At 37.9% G+C, this 15,774-nt stretch overlaps 1 protein-coding gene across 3 annotated transcripts in view; it reads right to left on the bottom strand.

Moving 5' to 3' along the window:
* The window catches only part of RSF1 (remodeling and spacing factor 1), a 158,329-nt gene that overhangs the window by 19,829 nt on the left and 122,726 nt on the right, over positions 1–15,774 (bottom strand). For all 3 annotated transcript variants that reach the window (XM_030828730.1, XM_003254671.4, XM_030828731.1), the window contains 4 exons: positions 13,563–13,769; positions 8,696–8,800; positions 6,635–6,714; positions 642–696 (listed from right to left, as the gene is read on the bottom strand). In XM_030828730.1, coding sequence (XP_030684590.1) covers positions 642–696; positions 6,635–6,714; positions 8,696–8,800; positions 13,563–13,769 — 447 coding nt within the window. The remainder of the gene's footprint in view (positions 1–641; positions 697–6,634; positions 6,715–8,695; positions 8,801–13,562; positions 13,770–15,774) is intronic.

Here is a 15,774-nt window from a genome sequence, read left to right as displayed (position 1 = left end):
CCTCCCGAGTTCACGCCATTCTCCTGCCTCAGCCTCTCTGAGTAGCTGGGACTACAGGTGCCCGCCACCACGCCCGGCTAATTTTTTGTATTTTTTGGTAGAGACGGGGTTTCACCGTGGTCTCGATCTCCTGACCTCCTGATCCGCCTGCCTCGGCCTCCCAAAGTGCTGGGATTACAAGCGTGAGCCACTGCGCCCGGCCTTAAATTTCCATTTTTAATAGTGGTATATCATAGATTTAAAACCACTGTCCAGGCGTGGTGGCTCACATCTATAATCCCAGCACTTTGGGAGACCGAGACAGGCGGATCACCTGAGGTCAGGAGTTCGAGACCATCCTGGCCAACATGGTGAAACCCTGTCTCTACTAAAAATACAAAAATTAGCCGGGTGTAGTGGCAGGCACCTGTAATCCCAGCTATTCAGGAGGCTAAGGCAGGAGAATTGCTTGAACCCAGGAGGCAGACACTGCAGTGAGCCGAGATTGCGCCATTGCACTCCAGTCTGGGCGACAAGAACGAAACTCCATCTCAAAATAAATAAATAAATAAATAAAACCACTAACATTACATAAGGTGGGTAAAATTTTAGAGCAATTATGACAATCTCCCATTTAAAAACACTACAAATCAGAAACTTACTTGTGGAGGAATGATGTTTTCAATACTGATACCAACATACACCAAGCGTTCTTTTCTTTAGGTGAAAAACAAACAAAATAATGAGATTTGCTGAAAATAAAATTGTTATGTAAACATCACGAATACACATAATGTTAAAATTACAATTTCAGGTTAATAGCAGAGGGTAAGTCACAGAAATGTTAGCTATTTATTATTTATAGACAAGGTCTCACTCTCTTGCCCAGGGTGGAGTGCAGTGGCGCAATCTCAGCACACTGCAACCTCTACTTCCCGGGTTCAAGTGATTCTGCTGCCTCAGCCTTGAAAGTAGCTGGGATTACAGGTGACAGCCACCACAACCAGCTAATTTTTGTATTTTAGTAGAGATGGGGTTTTGCCATCTTGGCCAGGCTGGTCTCAAATTCCTGGCCTCAAGCGATCCACCCACCTTGGCCTCTCAAAGTGCTGGGATTATAGGTGTGACCACTGCTCCTGGCCCATGTGAGCTATTAAGTATAAAACTTTAATATAGTATTAGTATGGATAGGGAGCTCAGCATTTCCTAGGGTTAAGATAACAATATCTTTCAGAAATGACTTACATTGGTGAAATATAACTGAAATAAGACAAGCGACTTCATCAAGAGTCATGCTGTGACAAGTTTATAAGATTAGATGGAAAGCCACCTTTGATTAGACAAATTAGATCTTTGTTATGCTGAAGAAAGTTTTTAGTAATATTTTGGGTGCATGTATAAACAATTATAATCTCATGGTAATAAATACTGCTATAAAAATTATGTAAACAAAACCTTATCAAGGTCCCAGTGAATGACACTGAGACCATTCATTCCTTGCTGTTGAAAGAAAAAAAAGCAATGCAGACATATAGCTCTGTGCTCTAGAAGGCCACAACTCAAGATAACTAGAGGCAGGAAATAAAGACTTGAGCCAATGACATCCCCATAGTTTCATTTCCAAGAAACAAACCTTTGTTGATTTTAATTAAATTATATATTAAAAAAACAGCAGGATGGCTGGGTGTGGTGGCTCATGCCTGTAATCCAAAGCGGGAGGTCCCTCGACGCTAGGAATTCAAGACCAGCTGGGCAACACAGTGAGACGCCTGTTTCTATAAAAATTGAAAAAATAAAAATTGGCCAGGTATGGTGGCACACGCCTATTGTCCCAGCTACTCAGAAGGCTGAGATAGGAAGATTACTTGAACTCAGGAGTTGGAGGTTGCAGTGAGCTTTGATCATGCCACTGCACTCCAGCCTGGGCATCAAGAGTGAGACCCTGTCTCCAAAAAAAAAAAAAAAAAAAAAGCAGGTGTTTTCCCTGGTTCTCTCAAAGTTAATCCAATTCAAGAACAGCTGAGCTCTGACATGCCTCTGTATGTTAAATTGAACTGAACTGAACTAGTAACCATTCTGTCTCTCTCTGCTTGTAATGTTCCTTATGTAAGGATATTAATGTAACCAGCTGGCTAGGTCTTTTAGAGTGCAGCCTTTAGTGCCCTGCTAACAAGAATATTCATGGTCTTTTTAGAGATAGGTTGTGATGCTATTAAAATCGGTATGTTTAAAAATCATTCAGTGGATTTCTAAAACATCAGATTTCACAGAGCATCACACCATCAGGTCTGTAGACAGTTGCTGGCTAGCCACTAAATACTCACTGAAATGTACATCCATCCCTCTTTTCCACAAGACTGTAGAGACCTCTATGGTAAAGACCACATTATATACTTCCTCATTTGATTACACTCATTGGCATAAAGTAGGTACCCAATACATGTTGCTTAAATGTTGAATGAATGCATAAACAAGGGTTGCTTAGGGAGTAAACAGGGAGTAAAATGCTCTTGTATTATGACATAGGGAGTAAGTACGTCTCTCAGCAGCTAGGATGAATGCTAAATAAGTTATTTCACAGATTTTTAAAAAGTGAATATAAGTGCTTACTTTAGAAAACTAAATGACGATGGCTAGAATTTACAGCTAGTATTTATTTTAGAAACACACATTTTGCTGTTTAGAGCTCCTAAGATTCATATATATGTGTGTGTATACATGCACACACACACACACACACACACACACACACACACACACGTATTCTAGGAACTATATACAACCAAAGCTTTGTTAACCAGATTATTAGGGAGAATCAGCAAACACCAACAACAATCAGTTAACTGGCTCTGTGCCAGACTGGTCTTCCTGTAACAGTAACTTTCCGCTCCTTTCTATACACAATCTGAGAACTTAGTATGTGATATAAAGTCATAATTACAGACGTCCTCTTAAAGGATGACATTTAAAGCCAGGTGTGGTAGCTCACGCCTGTAAACCCATAATTTTGGGAGGCCAAGGTGGGTAGATCACTTGAGGCTAGGCGCCCGAGACCAACCTGGCCATCATGGCAAAACCCCATCTGTACTAAAAAATACAAAAATCAGCCGGGGGTGGTGGCGTGTGCCTGTGGTCCAAGCTACTCAGGAGGCTGAGGTGGGAGGATCGCTTAAAGATGGGAGGCAGAGGTTGCAGTGATCGTGCCACTGCACTCTAGCCTGGGTGACAAAGTGAGACTCTGTCTCCAAAAAAATAAAAAAGATGACATTTAAATAAAGAGTAGGAGAGAAAGTAAAGGAATGAGTAAATTGGAGACAGTAATATAAACAAATATTGTGGTATACTTCAAAACATAAATTTCTAAAAATCAAAATATTTCATAATTGCAGTGGCATATCCTATAGTATATGAGGCTGTTGTCAAAATTTTTTCACCAGGCTTTTACACATATAAATGGTGTATGCATCAAAGGGCTCCAAAGAAGAAGCAGGTAAGAAATTCTTAGTGGTTTGCATTCTTGGCTTTTAGAAAGAATACATTCTCGGCTGGGAGTAGTGGCTCATGACTATTAATCCCAGCACTTTCGTAGGCCCAAGGCAGGTGGATCACTTAAGGTCAGGAGTTCAAGACCAGCCTGGCCAACATGGTGAAATCCCCATCTCTACTAAAAATACAAAAATTAGCTGGGCATTGTGGTGTGTGCCTGTAATCCCAGCTACTCGAGAGGCTGAGGCAGGAGAATCGCTTGAACCTGGGAGGTGGAGGTTGCAGTGAGCTGAGACCCCGCCACTGCACTTGAACTCCAGCCTGGGTGACAGAGCGAGACTCCATCTCAAAACAAAACAAAATTCTCTTCCTTAGTGGGTGAGCCTATTAGCTATCTACATTTCTGAGACAAATCAGCTTCAGGACATGGGAAAACTGCTAATTTCTGAAAAGGATAAGCAGATTCGAGCAAGATGGAGGCAAAGGAAAAATCTAGTTTTTATTTGTGATTTAATTTAAATACCTTTAGTTACATTTTTTGCAGTGTCAAAAATAAAAACAAGAGAAAGAGTACATCAAAATAGTCCTAGTAATTTCATACAGGATCATTCTTTATTTTTTAAAATGTTCTTGGAAGATATTCCAAATCTCTGAAACACAAATAGTTTATGGAAATAATCCAGGGTTTAGCTGGGTGTGGTGATGGGCACCTGTAGTCCCTCCTACTTGGGAGGTTGGGGCAGGAGGATCCCTTGAGCCCAGGAGTTCCAAGACCAGCCTGGGCAACATAGTGAGACCCTGTGTTCAAAAAAAAGAAAGAAAGAAATAACCTAGCATTTCTCAGTTCAAAGTACTTTTATGTCCTAGTCAATTTGAGAGATTAACTTGCCTTTAAACTAAGTAGCATCCATTACGAGCCAGAATGCTCAAACTGGGTAGTAAAAAACACAAAACCTTTAGGTTCTGGAGGCTGAATCCATTTTTAAGGTTCACCTTTGCACAAGGTAAAGTGAGAGGATCATGGGACAAGCTGATTGCCTTAAGGCAAGCTAAATTTGGAGGGCGAGACTATGAGTCAGGGGATATAAGGTAAAGAAGTAGCAAATGAAGGTAAAATCTGGAGATAATGCTTAGATTTCCTCAATCATACTAGTGTATAAACGGGCATCAAGTCCTACGACAGATTAATCCTCTGAAAATTCTCCCCAACACCTCCACCTTATTATCACAGTGCCTGCCCTAATTCAGGCCTTACAGACTCTCAGGTTTGCTATTCCAAAAGTCCCAACTCTAATTCATTCTTGTTACCAGAGCATTTTTTTCTGAAATAAAGATATACTTACATATGTCTCCTTTGATGGCTGCCCCACTTTCTATAGAGAATAAGTCAAATTCCCCAGCCTGGAAAGCTATTCGCAATTTGGCCTTACTCAGCTTTTACAAAAATCTATCTCCTACCATTCCTCCTGTCACTTTTACACTTTGCCTTTGCTCATGTTTGTGCTCTTTGTCTGAAATATGTTCATTGGTATAACCTCAATTTATCTTACAAGGCCTCTCTTGAGAACCCCAAATCCTATGAGAACTAAAATCCTCCTCCACCATGTTCCTGTATGGCTTTTAATATACCTCCACTTTTCCATTTTATTGTATCATTGGTTCATATGTCTGTACTACATTATTGGTTCATATGTCTGTATTCTCTAATAGAAGGTGAGTTCCATGTAAACAAGAGCTTTGTTTTTGATCTTTCCTCTTCAGTTTGGTACATAGTAGGTGAAAATCAATGTTCAGAAATAGATTAATTAAAGAAGGTACAAACAAATATGAACTATTGTCCTGATTATGAATCCCCTTTTAAAGATTAGGCTCAAGTTCAGTTTTAAGAACTTCATCTAAGAACCCTTCTCTGGGCTGGGCACGGTGGCTCACGCCTGTAATCCCAGCTCTTTGGGAGGCCGAGGCGGGTGAATCACAAGGTCAGCAGTTCGAGACTAGCCTGGCCAGTATGGTGAAACCCCATCTCTACTAAAAATACAAAAATTAGCCAGGTGTGGTGGCAGGCGCCTGTAGCCCCAGCTGCTCAGGAGGCTGAGGCAAAAAAATCACTTGAACCTGGGAGACGGAGGTTGCCGTGAGCCGAGATTGTGCCATTGCACTCCAGTCTGGGTGACAGAGCAAGACTCCCATCTCAAAAAAAAGCCTTCTCCAACTGCTTTAGGCCACCACTGCAATGCTATATTGAAAACAGGGGCATCTCTTACACTTAGTAGGACACAATTCAGCATTTAATACTCTTTATTTCACCAATGTTAGCTGCCCACCCAAGGAGATGACAGGGATAACTAAATTACAGACCAGTTCTTATAGTTCTCTTGTATTCTCTACAATACTTAGTTATGGACATACCTTCCACAATACTTGGGCCAATATTTATTCAGAGAAGGTTCTGACAAATACTTTATTTATTCATTTATTATTTTGAGGCAGAGTCTCACTCTTGCCCAGGCTGCAGTGCAGTGGCGTGATCTTGGCTCACCGCTAAGATTCTCCTGCCTCAGCCTCCGAGTAGTTGGGACTACAGGTGTGCGCCACCACACCCAGCTGATTTTTGTATTTTTAGTAGGGACAGGGTTTCCCCATGTTGGCCAGGCTGACCTCAGGTGATCTGCCTGCCTTGGCCTCTCAAAGTGCTGGGATTACAGGCGGGAGCCACCATGCCCAGCTAGTTCTGATAAATACTTCAGATAGAAAGTTGGCAAACATTTCCTGTAAAAGGAAAGATAATAAGCATGCAAGCTTGGCAGGTCATAAGGTCTCTGTTGCAACTACTCAATGCTGCTGTCACAGGGCAAAAGTAGCCAGAGACAATATATAAACAAATGAGAAAGGTCATGTTCAATAAAACTTTATTCACAGACAATAAAATTTGAGTATCATGTAATTTTCATGTGTCATGAAATATGATTCTAGTTTGTTCCCCCCAATCATTTAAAAACATAAAAAACATTTTTAGTCAGCAGGCAGTACAAAAACAAAAAGGAGGCTGGATTTGGCCCACAGGCCACAGTATGCCAATCCTTGTTTTAGATGGATCCATTTATCCATACAATGAAACAATTCTGCTCTCATATTCCCAAACAAAACATTAACATACACATAAAAATACCTTCGTTCGGCACGCTCTTTCTTCTTTAAGGCAACATCCAAATCCTGCAACTGTTCCTCTAATTTTTCACAGAGCAGTTTCTGAAGAAGCAAAATAGATAAGAGTCATTTTAAACAACTTTTAGCTATCATTTATTACATACATGTTAACTTCATGGGTAGTGTGCTCTGAGAGCTGGTAAGGGACCACATAGTAAGTGAACAATGAAGTTTTCCTGTGTTTAATTAAACACATCTTTTGAACAGAAGATGAGCACAGTACCTTTGAAATAAAGCACACGTTAAAGAAACATATAGCTTTGCCAAAAGAAATGCATTCTGTGCCTATCCTACTGGCAATAGTCAATGTTTAAAATAACGTTTGGTTCAACATGTGTATGTAACAGTGATTATACTTTTTAAAAAAGATCCCAAGATGTTTTAAAGGGAGAAGGTTATATGTACGATAAAACATAATGATGCGAAAAACTACTTTTTAAAAAAGAGACTGGGCTGGTGTGAGTGCCGTGGTATTTACAACTAACTGATCACAACCAGTTACAGATTTTTTTGTTCTTTCTCCACTCCCACGGCTTCACTTGACTATCCTCAAAAAAAAAAAAAAAAAAAAAAAGAGAGAGACTGGAAAAAAATACACAAACAATGCTACACAGTTACTGAGTCAAAACAGAGCTGAAAAATGTAATTGATAATAAAGCTGTGCTAAGCTACAGAAGCCCATTTCACTGAAAAATGCATAAAGCTCATTATTTTATTTTATTTTATTTTATTTTATTTTTTGAGACAGATCTCACTCTGTCACCCAGGCTGGAGTGCAGTGGCACAATCTTGGCTTACTGCAACCTCTGTCTCCCGGGTTCAAGTGATTCTGGTGCCTCAGTCTTCTAAGTAGCAGGGATTACAGGCGTGTGCCACCACGCCTGTCTAATTTTTGTATTTTTAGTAGAGATGGGGTATCATCATGTTGGTCAGGCTGGTCTTGAATTCCTGGCCTCAAGTGATCTGCCTGCCTTGGCCTCCCAAAGTTCTGGGATTATAGGCATGAGCCACCATGCCTGGCCAAACTTTCATCATTTAAAAAAAATAATTATTACTACTTTTAAATTTTTTAGAGATAGGGTCTTGCTATGCTGACCAGGCTGGTCTCAAACTCATGGCCTTGAGTGATCCTCCTGCCTCAGCCTCCCAAGGAGCTGGGACTATAGCTATTGCCACCATGCCTGGCTTAATCCATCAAAATATTTTTTTTCTTTTGATACAGAGTCTTGCTCTGTTGCCAGGCTGGAGTACAATGGCGTGATCTCGGCTCACTGCAACCTCCGTCTCCCGGGTTCAAGCAATTCTCCTGCCTCAGCCTCCCAAGTAGCTTGGACTAAAGGCATGTGCCACCACGCCCAGATAATTTTTGTATTTTTAGTAGAGATAGGGTTTCACCATGTTGGCCAGGATGGTCTCGATCTCTTGACCTTGTAATCTGCCCACCTCGGCCTCCCAAAGTGCTGGGATTACAGGTGTGAGCCACTGCGTCTGGCCTAATCTATCATTTTTAAGGCAAATGAAAGTAGGTTTGTGAGAGAAAAGTAACCAATGAGCACAGTAGCACAGAAATAACCTGATTCTTCAGTTTCTAAAAGAAATTTGCCTAAGATAGAAGAGAATCTATGTTTCTCCTAACCCTGATAACACCATCTATAAAACTACTGACAAATACAAAGTAGGTAGAAACCAAAAAAGAGGATGAAACAAAGTGATACACAGGAAGAAACATATATCCTTCCTTCTACATATCTACACTTGGTGCTTTTTGTGCTTTTAACAAATACAAGAAAAAAATCATTCATAATTTTACAAAACTTAGAGGGCTTCTGATACCTGCTTTGGAAAAAAAAAAACAAAAAGGAAAACCTAAAAGCTATTAATACACGGTAGAAATCTAAACAGAGGTAAATACTATTTACACATTGCTTTGAAGTTTAAAAATATTCATTCAGTAGCTATTAAACAGTTATTAATTTGAATACAAACTCAAAGACTAGAAAAACAGAAGTGGGTGGGGTCTTACATGTTGGCAAGGTGGGCAGAACCATTCTCCATCTGGGATGATCATCAGAGGAGGGCGAAGGCAGGCAGTATGGTATCCACTATCGCAAGAGTCACACAGAAGAATCTGAAATAACCACACTGATGTCAACCTAACTATGAATAAAATTCAATGACTCTTAGGTTAAAGACATTTCAATATTTCTGAGTACTATACTGCAAAGCATTCTTTATTTGCATAAAGCTAGTAAATAAAAAAGCTCTGATGATTAGGGATCTGACATTAATTAATTAATTCATTTATTTATTTGATGGAGTCTCGCTCTGTCACCCAGGCAGGAGTGCAATGGCGCAATCTTGGTTCACTGCAACCTCCGTCTCCCGGGTTCAAGCCATTCTCCTGCCTCAGCCTCCTGAGTAGCTGGTACTACAGGTGCCTGCCACCACACCCAGCTAATTTTTATATTTTTAGTAGAGACGGGGTTTCACCATGTTGGTCAGGATGGTCTTGATCTCCTGACCTTGTGACCCACCCGCCTCGGCCTCCCAAAGTGCTGGGATTACAAGCGTGAGCCACCGCGCCCGGCCCTAAAAAAAAGTTAAGTTATAAAATTTAGTTAAAAATAACAAGTCCTTTCTGACCTAGAGTTAGAATCCTTTTTCATTCAGTATATAGTCATAAAGGCTATAACAACACATTCCTTACAACAAAGTTTTAAAGCTCAAGTATCAAAGACTACTCTACCACACAGAATTTTTAAAACACAAAAAATTTCCATTTTAAATAGCATTTCAATTACTTACCTGTAAGAAACACTCATGGTTCTTTTTATCATGTAAATTCAAATAAGGAAGAGACTGAGGTATAGAAAAGGAATACAACTACATTCAGAACCGTCATCATGTAATACAAAGGTTCGTAACATCACTTAGTCTTATAGTTTTATCGGTATTTGAGTTTAAGAGGACCAAGGTCTAAAACTTAACATAGTATACTCAAAAATGTTTAACTTAAAAGAAAACTTTTTACTTTTAAATAATTTTAGATTTACAGAAGAGTTCCAAGATGGTACAAAGTTCTCTTATATCCTTCACCCAATTTTCAACACTGTTACCTCATATAACTATGGTACATTTATCATAACTAAGAAATTAACATCAATACTATAAACTAAACAGGTTATTCAGATTTCACAAGTTTTTCCACTGATGTCCTTTTGTTGATTTTGAATCTTGCATATCCCATTGCATTCAGTTATGTTTTGTTAGTATCCCCCAGTACGTAACCGTTTCTTGGTCCTTCTTTGTCTTCCCTGACCGACAGTTTGAAGAGTACTATATTAGTCAGTTATTTTTGGTAGACTGTCCTGAAATTTGAGTTTGTTTGATGTTTACTCATGATTAGACTGGGGTTCTGGGTTTTGGAGAAGAACCCACAGAGGGGAAGTGCCCTGCTCACTGCATTGTATCAGGGGATACATGTTATCAATATGACTTACTACTGCTGGTATTAACTTTGGTCACTTGGTTAAAGTAGTATCCGTTAGTTTTATCCCCTCTAAGGTTACCTTCCGTACTCTATTCTCAAGATAAGTGCAGCCCACACTCAAGGGTAAGGGAATTAAGCTTTCTAGAAGTATGAGTATCACATAATTTGTGGATATATATTAAAATCTCAATAGTAATAAATCAATAAATACCTTGGGGGAGATGCACTGAAGCTATGCCAATATCTTCTCTCTCCTTAAAGTTCTGCTCACTAGTTTTAGCATTCGCTGGGGATTTTGCTTGCAATGATTATTACTGTGGTGTTCTGATGGTGATTTCCTATCTCCCTTAGGCCTTCTACATATGTTATTAGGAATTATTCTGTAAGGAAAATAAGTCTCTTCTTCCCCATATTTGTTTGTTCAATTATTTATATCAATATGAATTAATGATTATTTATTTTATTCTTTGGGTTACAATCCAAAGCTACCATTATGTAATTTGTTGTTGGAACTGTTCTAGCCATGGACACAGTGGAAACTCTTTCAGGTTGTCTCGTGTCCTTAGGACTTGCCTGCATTTTTTTTTTAAGTACTTCCTTACTTTCTGGCACAACAGGATGTTTCAGGAACATCTTGTATTTTCCCTGCCCAAGCCTTAGAACCAACCATTTCTTCAAGAAGTCCTAGCTCCTTTACTGGATAATGGTACTTAGAAACCAAGATCTGGATGCTCTGAAAGCTCACTGCTACTGGCAACTACTTTTAATCTCTCTCAGAGGACAGCACTAAGGTATATATGTAGGTATATGTATACACATATATCTTTCTGTGCCTATATTAAAATAAACATGGAGTTCATGCTAGTATCTCCAGTTCTAATCTACCATCATAGGGTTCATCATGGCTCCTATTATTTACACTTTATTTATTTGCTCAACTCTAGTATAGATGAAGTTTCTGCAATCCTAACCTGTACCATGGGGGTGGGAGGAGGCACACCATTACAGTGCATCACCACTTGCTCCCAATACCCAGGGTTTGGTACTTAATTACATTGGTATTATACTTCCGGTATACAGTTGATTACATAGGCACATGTGGACTAACCTGGCCACCTAATCAATTTATCACATAGTTTCTACAAAACGTAACCTAAATTTCAAATATCAAAATTACAGGCAAACTTTTAGAATTTATTTCTAAAGTGAAGATTGCTTCTACTCTGCAGTAAAGGTAAAGTCTCACTAAATAAATACTACCATGTAAGATTTCCAAGCCTCAGGTAATAATTCATTTATTTTGACTAAAACATCTGGAAAATCCCTTAGAGTTCTATATTCATTTATACATTTATTGCTTTTCTGCTGTTAAAGCTGAATTAAGACAAGGACCATGCCTTTCTAGCTCAGCAGCATATTCTTACGATTTAACATATAATAGCTGCTTGATATTTTGACTTGAGGATTATCCTTAAGCACTTGGCATAAGAAATCTACCATATTTGGGATCTTCAGTTTCCAATGTCATTCACAATATAATTTCTGCTCACCCCATTTTATTTCTCATTTCTTCACATCAGTTCATTACAGCAGCCTTTGCTGCTTTAGGTAAAATGCCCTCTTTTAGTTTAAAGGGACATTAGAAAATGGTAAGGAGAGAACACAAGTGTTGCTTTTTTTCTTGATTTAGAAGGCAGAAAAGACTACTATCTCAAATGTCCTCTTGGCCTTTCTCTGTATAAAAATATTGACTTAACTTGCATAGCCTTGATGATCATAAAATGCTTAGAGGGATCTTCTCAGCATAATTTCAACATCTATTCTTCTCAGAGCTCAAGTCATTCTCTGGCTCTTTTACTTGAGCCTTTAAAAACTACTGGGTTATGATAAACTTCATTGATAATACATTTAGTTTCCAGATATGATATTAACAGTAAGAAAGAAAAGAGTAAGTAAACCAGAATTAACTTTAACCCAGCACATAATATAGATCAGAAACTGTGCTAGGTGACTTTACATGAGCTGTTAAAAACGCCCCTCAGAAGTATGTGGTGTGAGTCCCATCTTACAATAAAGAAATCAAAATATAGATAAGATAGCTCCTGATAAGTATTATCCTGATAAGTAGGATCTGAATTCATGCTGTCTGGCCCTATGCTTTTCCCATCACATCATAATGCTTTGCACGAAAAAAGAGCCTGGAGAACCACCTCTTAGGAATTTTCCAAATTTTAGAGGATCTCAAATGTTTCTGGTCCACACGATTCTACTCAGGTAGAAACATCTTTCTTTACATTTTCTTCTACTTAATAGCTGGAGTTTGCCTTTAAAGTAAAATCTGTTCAAAAGAACAGCACAGGTGCATAGAATTAGTTATAAGAAGGCTATTTCCCCAACAGACTCACTTATGAACTGCAAATTATATATATATATATAGTATATATTATATAAAATGTATTTATATATAATATTTATATATGTTATATATAATAGATTAGATACTGATTCTCCTGATTCAGGCAACCTTTGAAGAACTTACTTCCTGGGGAAGAAAGCTCCCTATAAATGTAGTACTATTCTTATTGGAATATATCTGGTCTACAATTTATTCTCTTATAAATTAAAAAAAAAATTTTATGTTAAAAAAATTTTAGTCAGTACATAGAGTATATAGGGTACATGTGATGTTTTAATAAAGGCATCTAATGTGTAATAATCACATGGGTATCCATCACCTCAAGCATTTATCATTTCTTTGTTTTAGAAACATTCCAACGCCACTCTTTTGCCATTAAAAAAAATTTAAAGCCCTACTACATTATTACTTGACTTACATGTTTTTACAGGAAGGCAGTAAGGCCTTCAGGCCTAATTTACTTAAAGCTGGCACTTCAAAAATATCATTATAAAGTTACCTATTTATCTTACCTATTTATCTATCCAGCTATCCATGCGACAGGGTCTTGCTATGCTGCCCAGGCTGCATTTGAATTCCTGGGCTCAAATCCTCCTACCTCAGCCACCTGAGTAGCTGGAACTACTGGCATGTGGCCACCATGCCAGGCAGAAATACCATTATTAAGTAATTTAAAGGGAAAGAAGAAAAAAAGAACAAACTAAAAATACTTGAATACATTCATCAATCTGTGAGAAGAGACTGGGGTGTATTATTATGTAGAGGAAATATTAATATACAAGCCAAGTAGAACGAAAGTAGGATCTTTATCATTGGCCTTCCTACAATTAGGTTATATGAGAAACAGAAATAAAGGTTACTCTGTAGCATACAAGTTATCATTAAGAAATTCAAATAATGATAAAACCCAGAAGAGTTAGGCTGCTCCAGGCAACCTCACCATGTCTGTAATATGAGTATTGTTCATTTACATCAGGTACATACTAGCTCAGGATGGTTTGGAAGGCCACATTTTTTGCATGGTTCATCATCATCTGCTAGGATGGCTTCTTCACTTTCCTTTTCCTCTTCCTCTTCTGAAGCTGCAGATGATTTTTCACTGTCAGACCCTTCACTTTCATCATTGCTGGAATATTTCCATCTGCCACGTGTCCGAGAACCAGTCCATCGAACTTTGCCTTTGGGTTTCACCTTGTATAAAATAAAAAAAATTGGGATAATTTGACATAAGAATGTCTTTTAAAAATCTCCTGATTACATGTCCATTGCATAATATTCAGCCAATATACCAAAAAAAGGGGAGAAAATTATTATAGTCTCGTCATCAGATATAGCTATGGTTAAATTTTGGTATATATTTCCACTATTTTTTCTACATTTTTGTTTACTTTTTTCTTAAAACCGAATTATAATGAACACTTGGTCTTATATTTTTCCTAGTCACATTCTCCTAACATTACTATAAATGCCATTACATAACTGTTTTTATCTAATCCTCTACTGGACATTTAGGTAGTTGTTTCCCATGTTTTTCACTTTCGTCAACAATGTACTGTATCTTTATAAATACTTTTACACACATCTCTGTGGTTAGGATAAATTCCTTGAAGAGGATTCTGGGTCAAAGGTCATGTACATTTTAAATACTTCATAAGAGAATGATGACTATATTCTCACATATTTTCATGTAAAAATCTAAAATCCTGTATTAGAGCTAAATTTTAAATTTTAAATAAGCCAGAGTGCATATAAAAATCCTGACAAACGTAAAAATATATACATTCAGAGAGCAAATTTATAATGTGATTAACAGCTTTTTATTGCATAGTTTTATACTCTTTTAACTTGTATTTTAGTTTATTCCTACACTATAGGTCTCCAGCAAAGAACAAAATAAGTCTAACAACAAAAGAGGAAACTTAAAAAAAACATTAAAAATTCAGTATCTCAGGGAACACAGGATCACTTACAATGAAGAATGATCTGATCGTTTAAATACATTAAAAAGAAAAGTAGCACTTTTGATTACGATAAATTCCCACAGACTAGCAAAAGACTTGTAAAATATTTTGCTTAAAATAACAGGGTCATAGTTATGATGAATAATACCAATAATAATGAGTAAAATGGGGAAAACAGGCACTGTCATACACTGTAATAAGATGCTATATTAATGGAGCCTTTTGGAGGGCAACGTGGAAGTAGCTATCAAAACTTAAAATATACATGTCCCTTGACCCAGCAATTCCAATTCTAGGAGTCTATTCTAAAGAAATACTCACTCATGTCCAAAAGGATCTTCAATGCAGCATTGCCTGTAATAGTGAAAAATTGGAAACAACCTAAATGTCAATCAGTAAGTGAGTGGTTAAATAAACTGAGGTATATCCACACTATGGAGTACTGTGTGGCCATTAACAAGCAAAAGAGATACTATATCTACGGACACGAAAAGTTCAGAGACACTTTAAGTGAAAAACTCACAGAAAAATGAACATATTTGATCCAATTTCTTTTTTAAATAAGTAAATATTTATGAACATCCACATAAATGCATGAAAAAGGACTGGAGGGCCAGGCACGGTGGCTCACGCCTGTAATCCCAGCACTTTGGGAGGCCGAGGTGGACGGATCACCAGGTCAAGAGATCGAGATCATCCTGGCCAACATGGCGAAAACCCACCTCTACTAAAAATACAAAAATTAGCTGGGTGTGGTGGCGCGCTCCTGTAGTCCCAGCTACTTGGGAGACTGAGGCAAGAGAATCGCTTGAACCAGGGAGGCAGAGGTTGCAGTGAGCCGAGATAGTGCCATTGCACTCCAGCCTGGCAACAGAGCGAGATTCTGTCTCACAAAAAAAAAAAAAAAAAAAAAAAAAAAAAAGACTGGAAAGATACTATACCCCAAACTGTTAATAGTGGCAATTATCCCCAAACTGTTAATAGTGGCAATGGGAATTCTCATTCTATAATTCTACAGGTTGGATATTATTTGAATAGTTTACAAGAAGAATATATTCCTATACTATTTTAATTTCTTAAAAAAGTTAAAAGATGACAAGAATATAGAGTATAAGTAAGAGTATAAAGTCTGAAAAGGTATCTCAGACAGAGGAAGAAAGATACTTTTTCAGTTGTCTTTGATGACTAAGTTTTAGACAAAACCAAAAAACCTATTAATATATAGAGACAAATAT

The sequence above is a fragment of the Nomascus leucogenys genome, chromosome 15, assembly GCF_006542625.1.
Source record: "Nomascus leucogenys isolate Asia chromosome 15, Asia_NLE_v1, whole genome shotgun sequence".
NCBI lineage: Eukaryota > Metazoa > Chordata > Mammalia > Primates > Hylobatidae > Nomascus > Nomascus leucogenys.
This window is presented reverse-complemented; position numbering and strand designations above follow the sequence as displayed.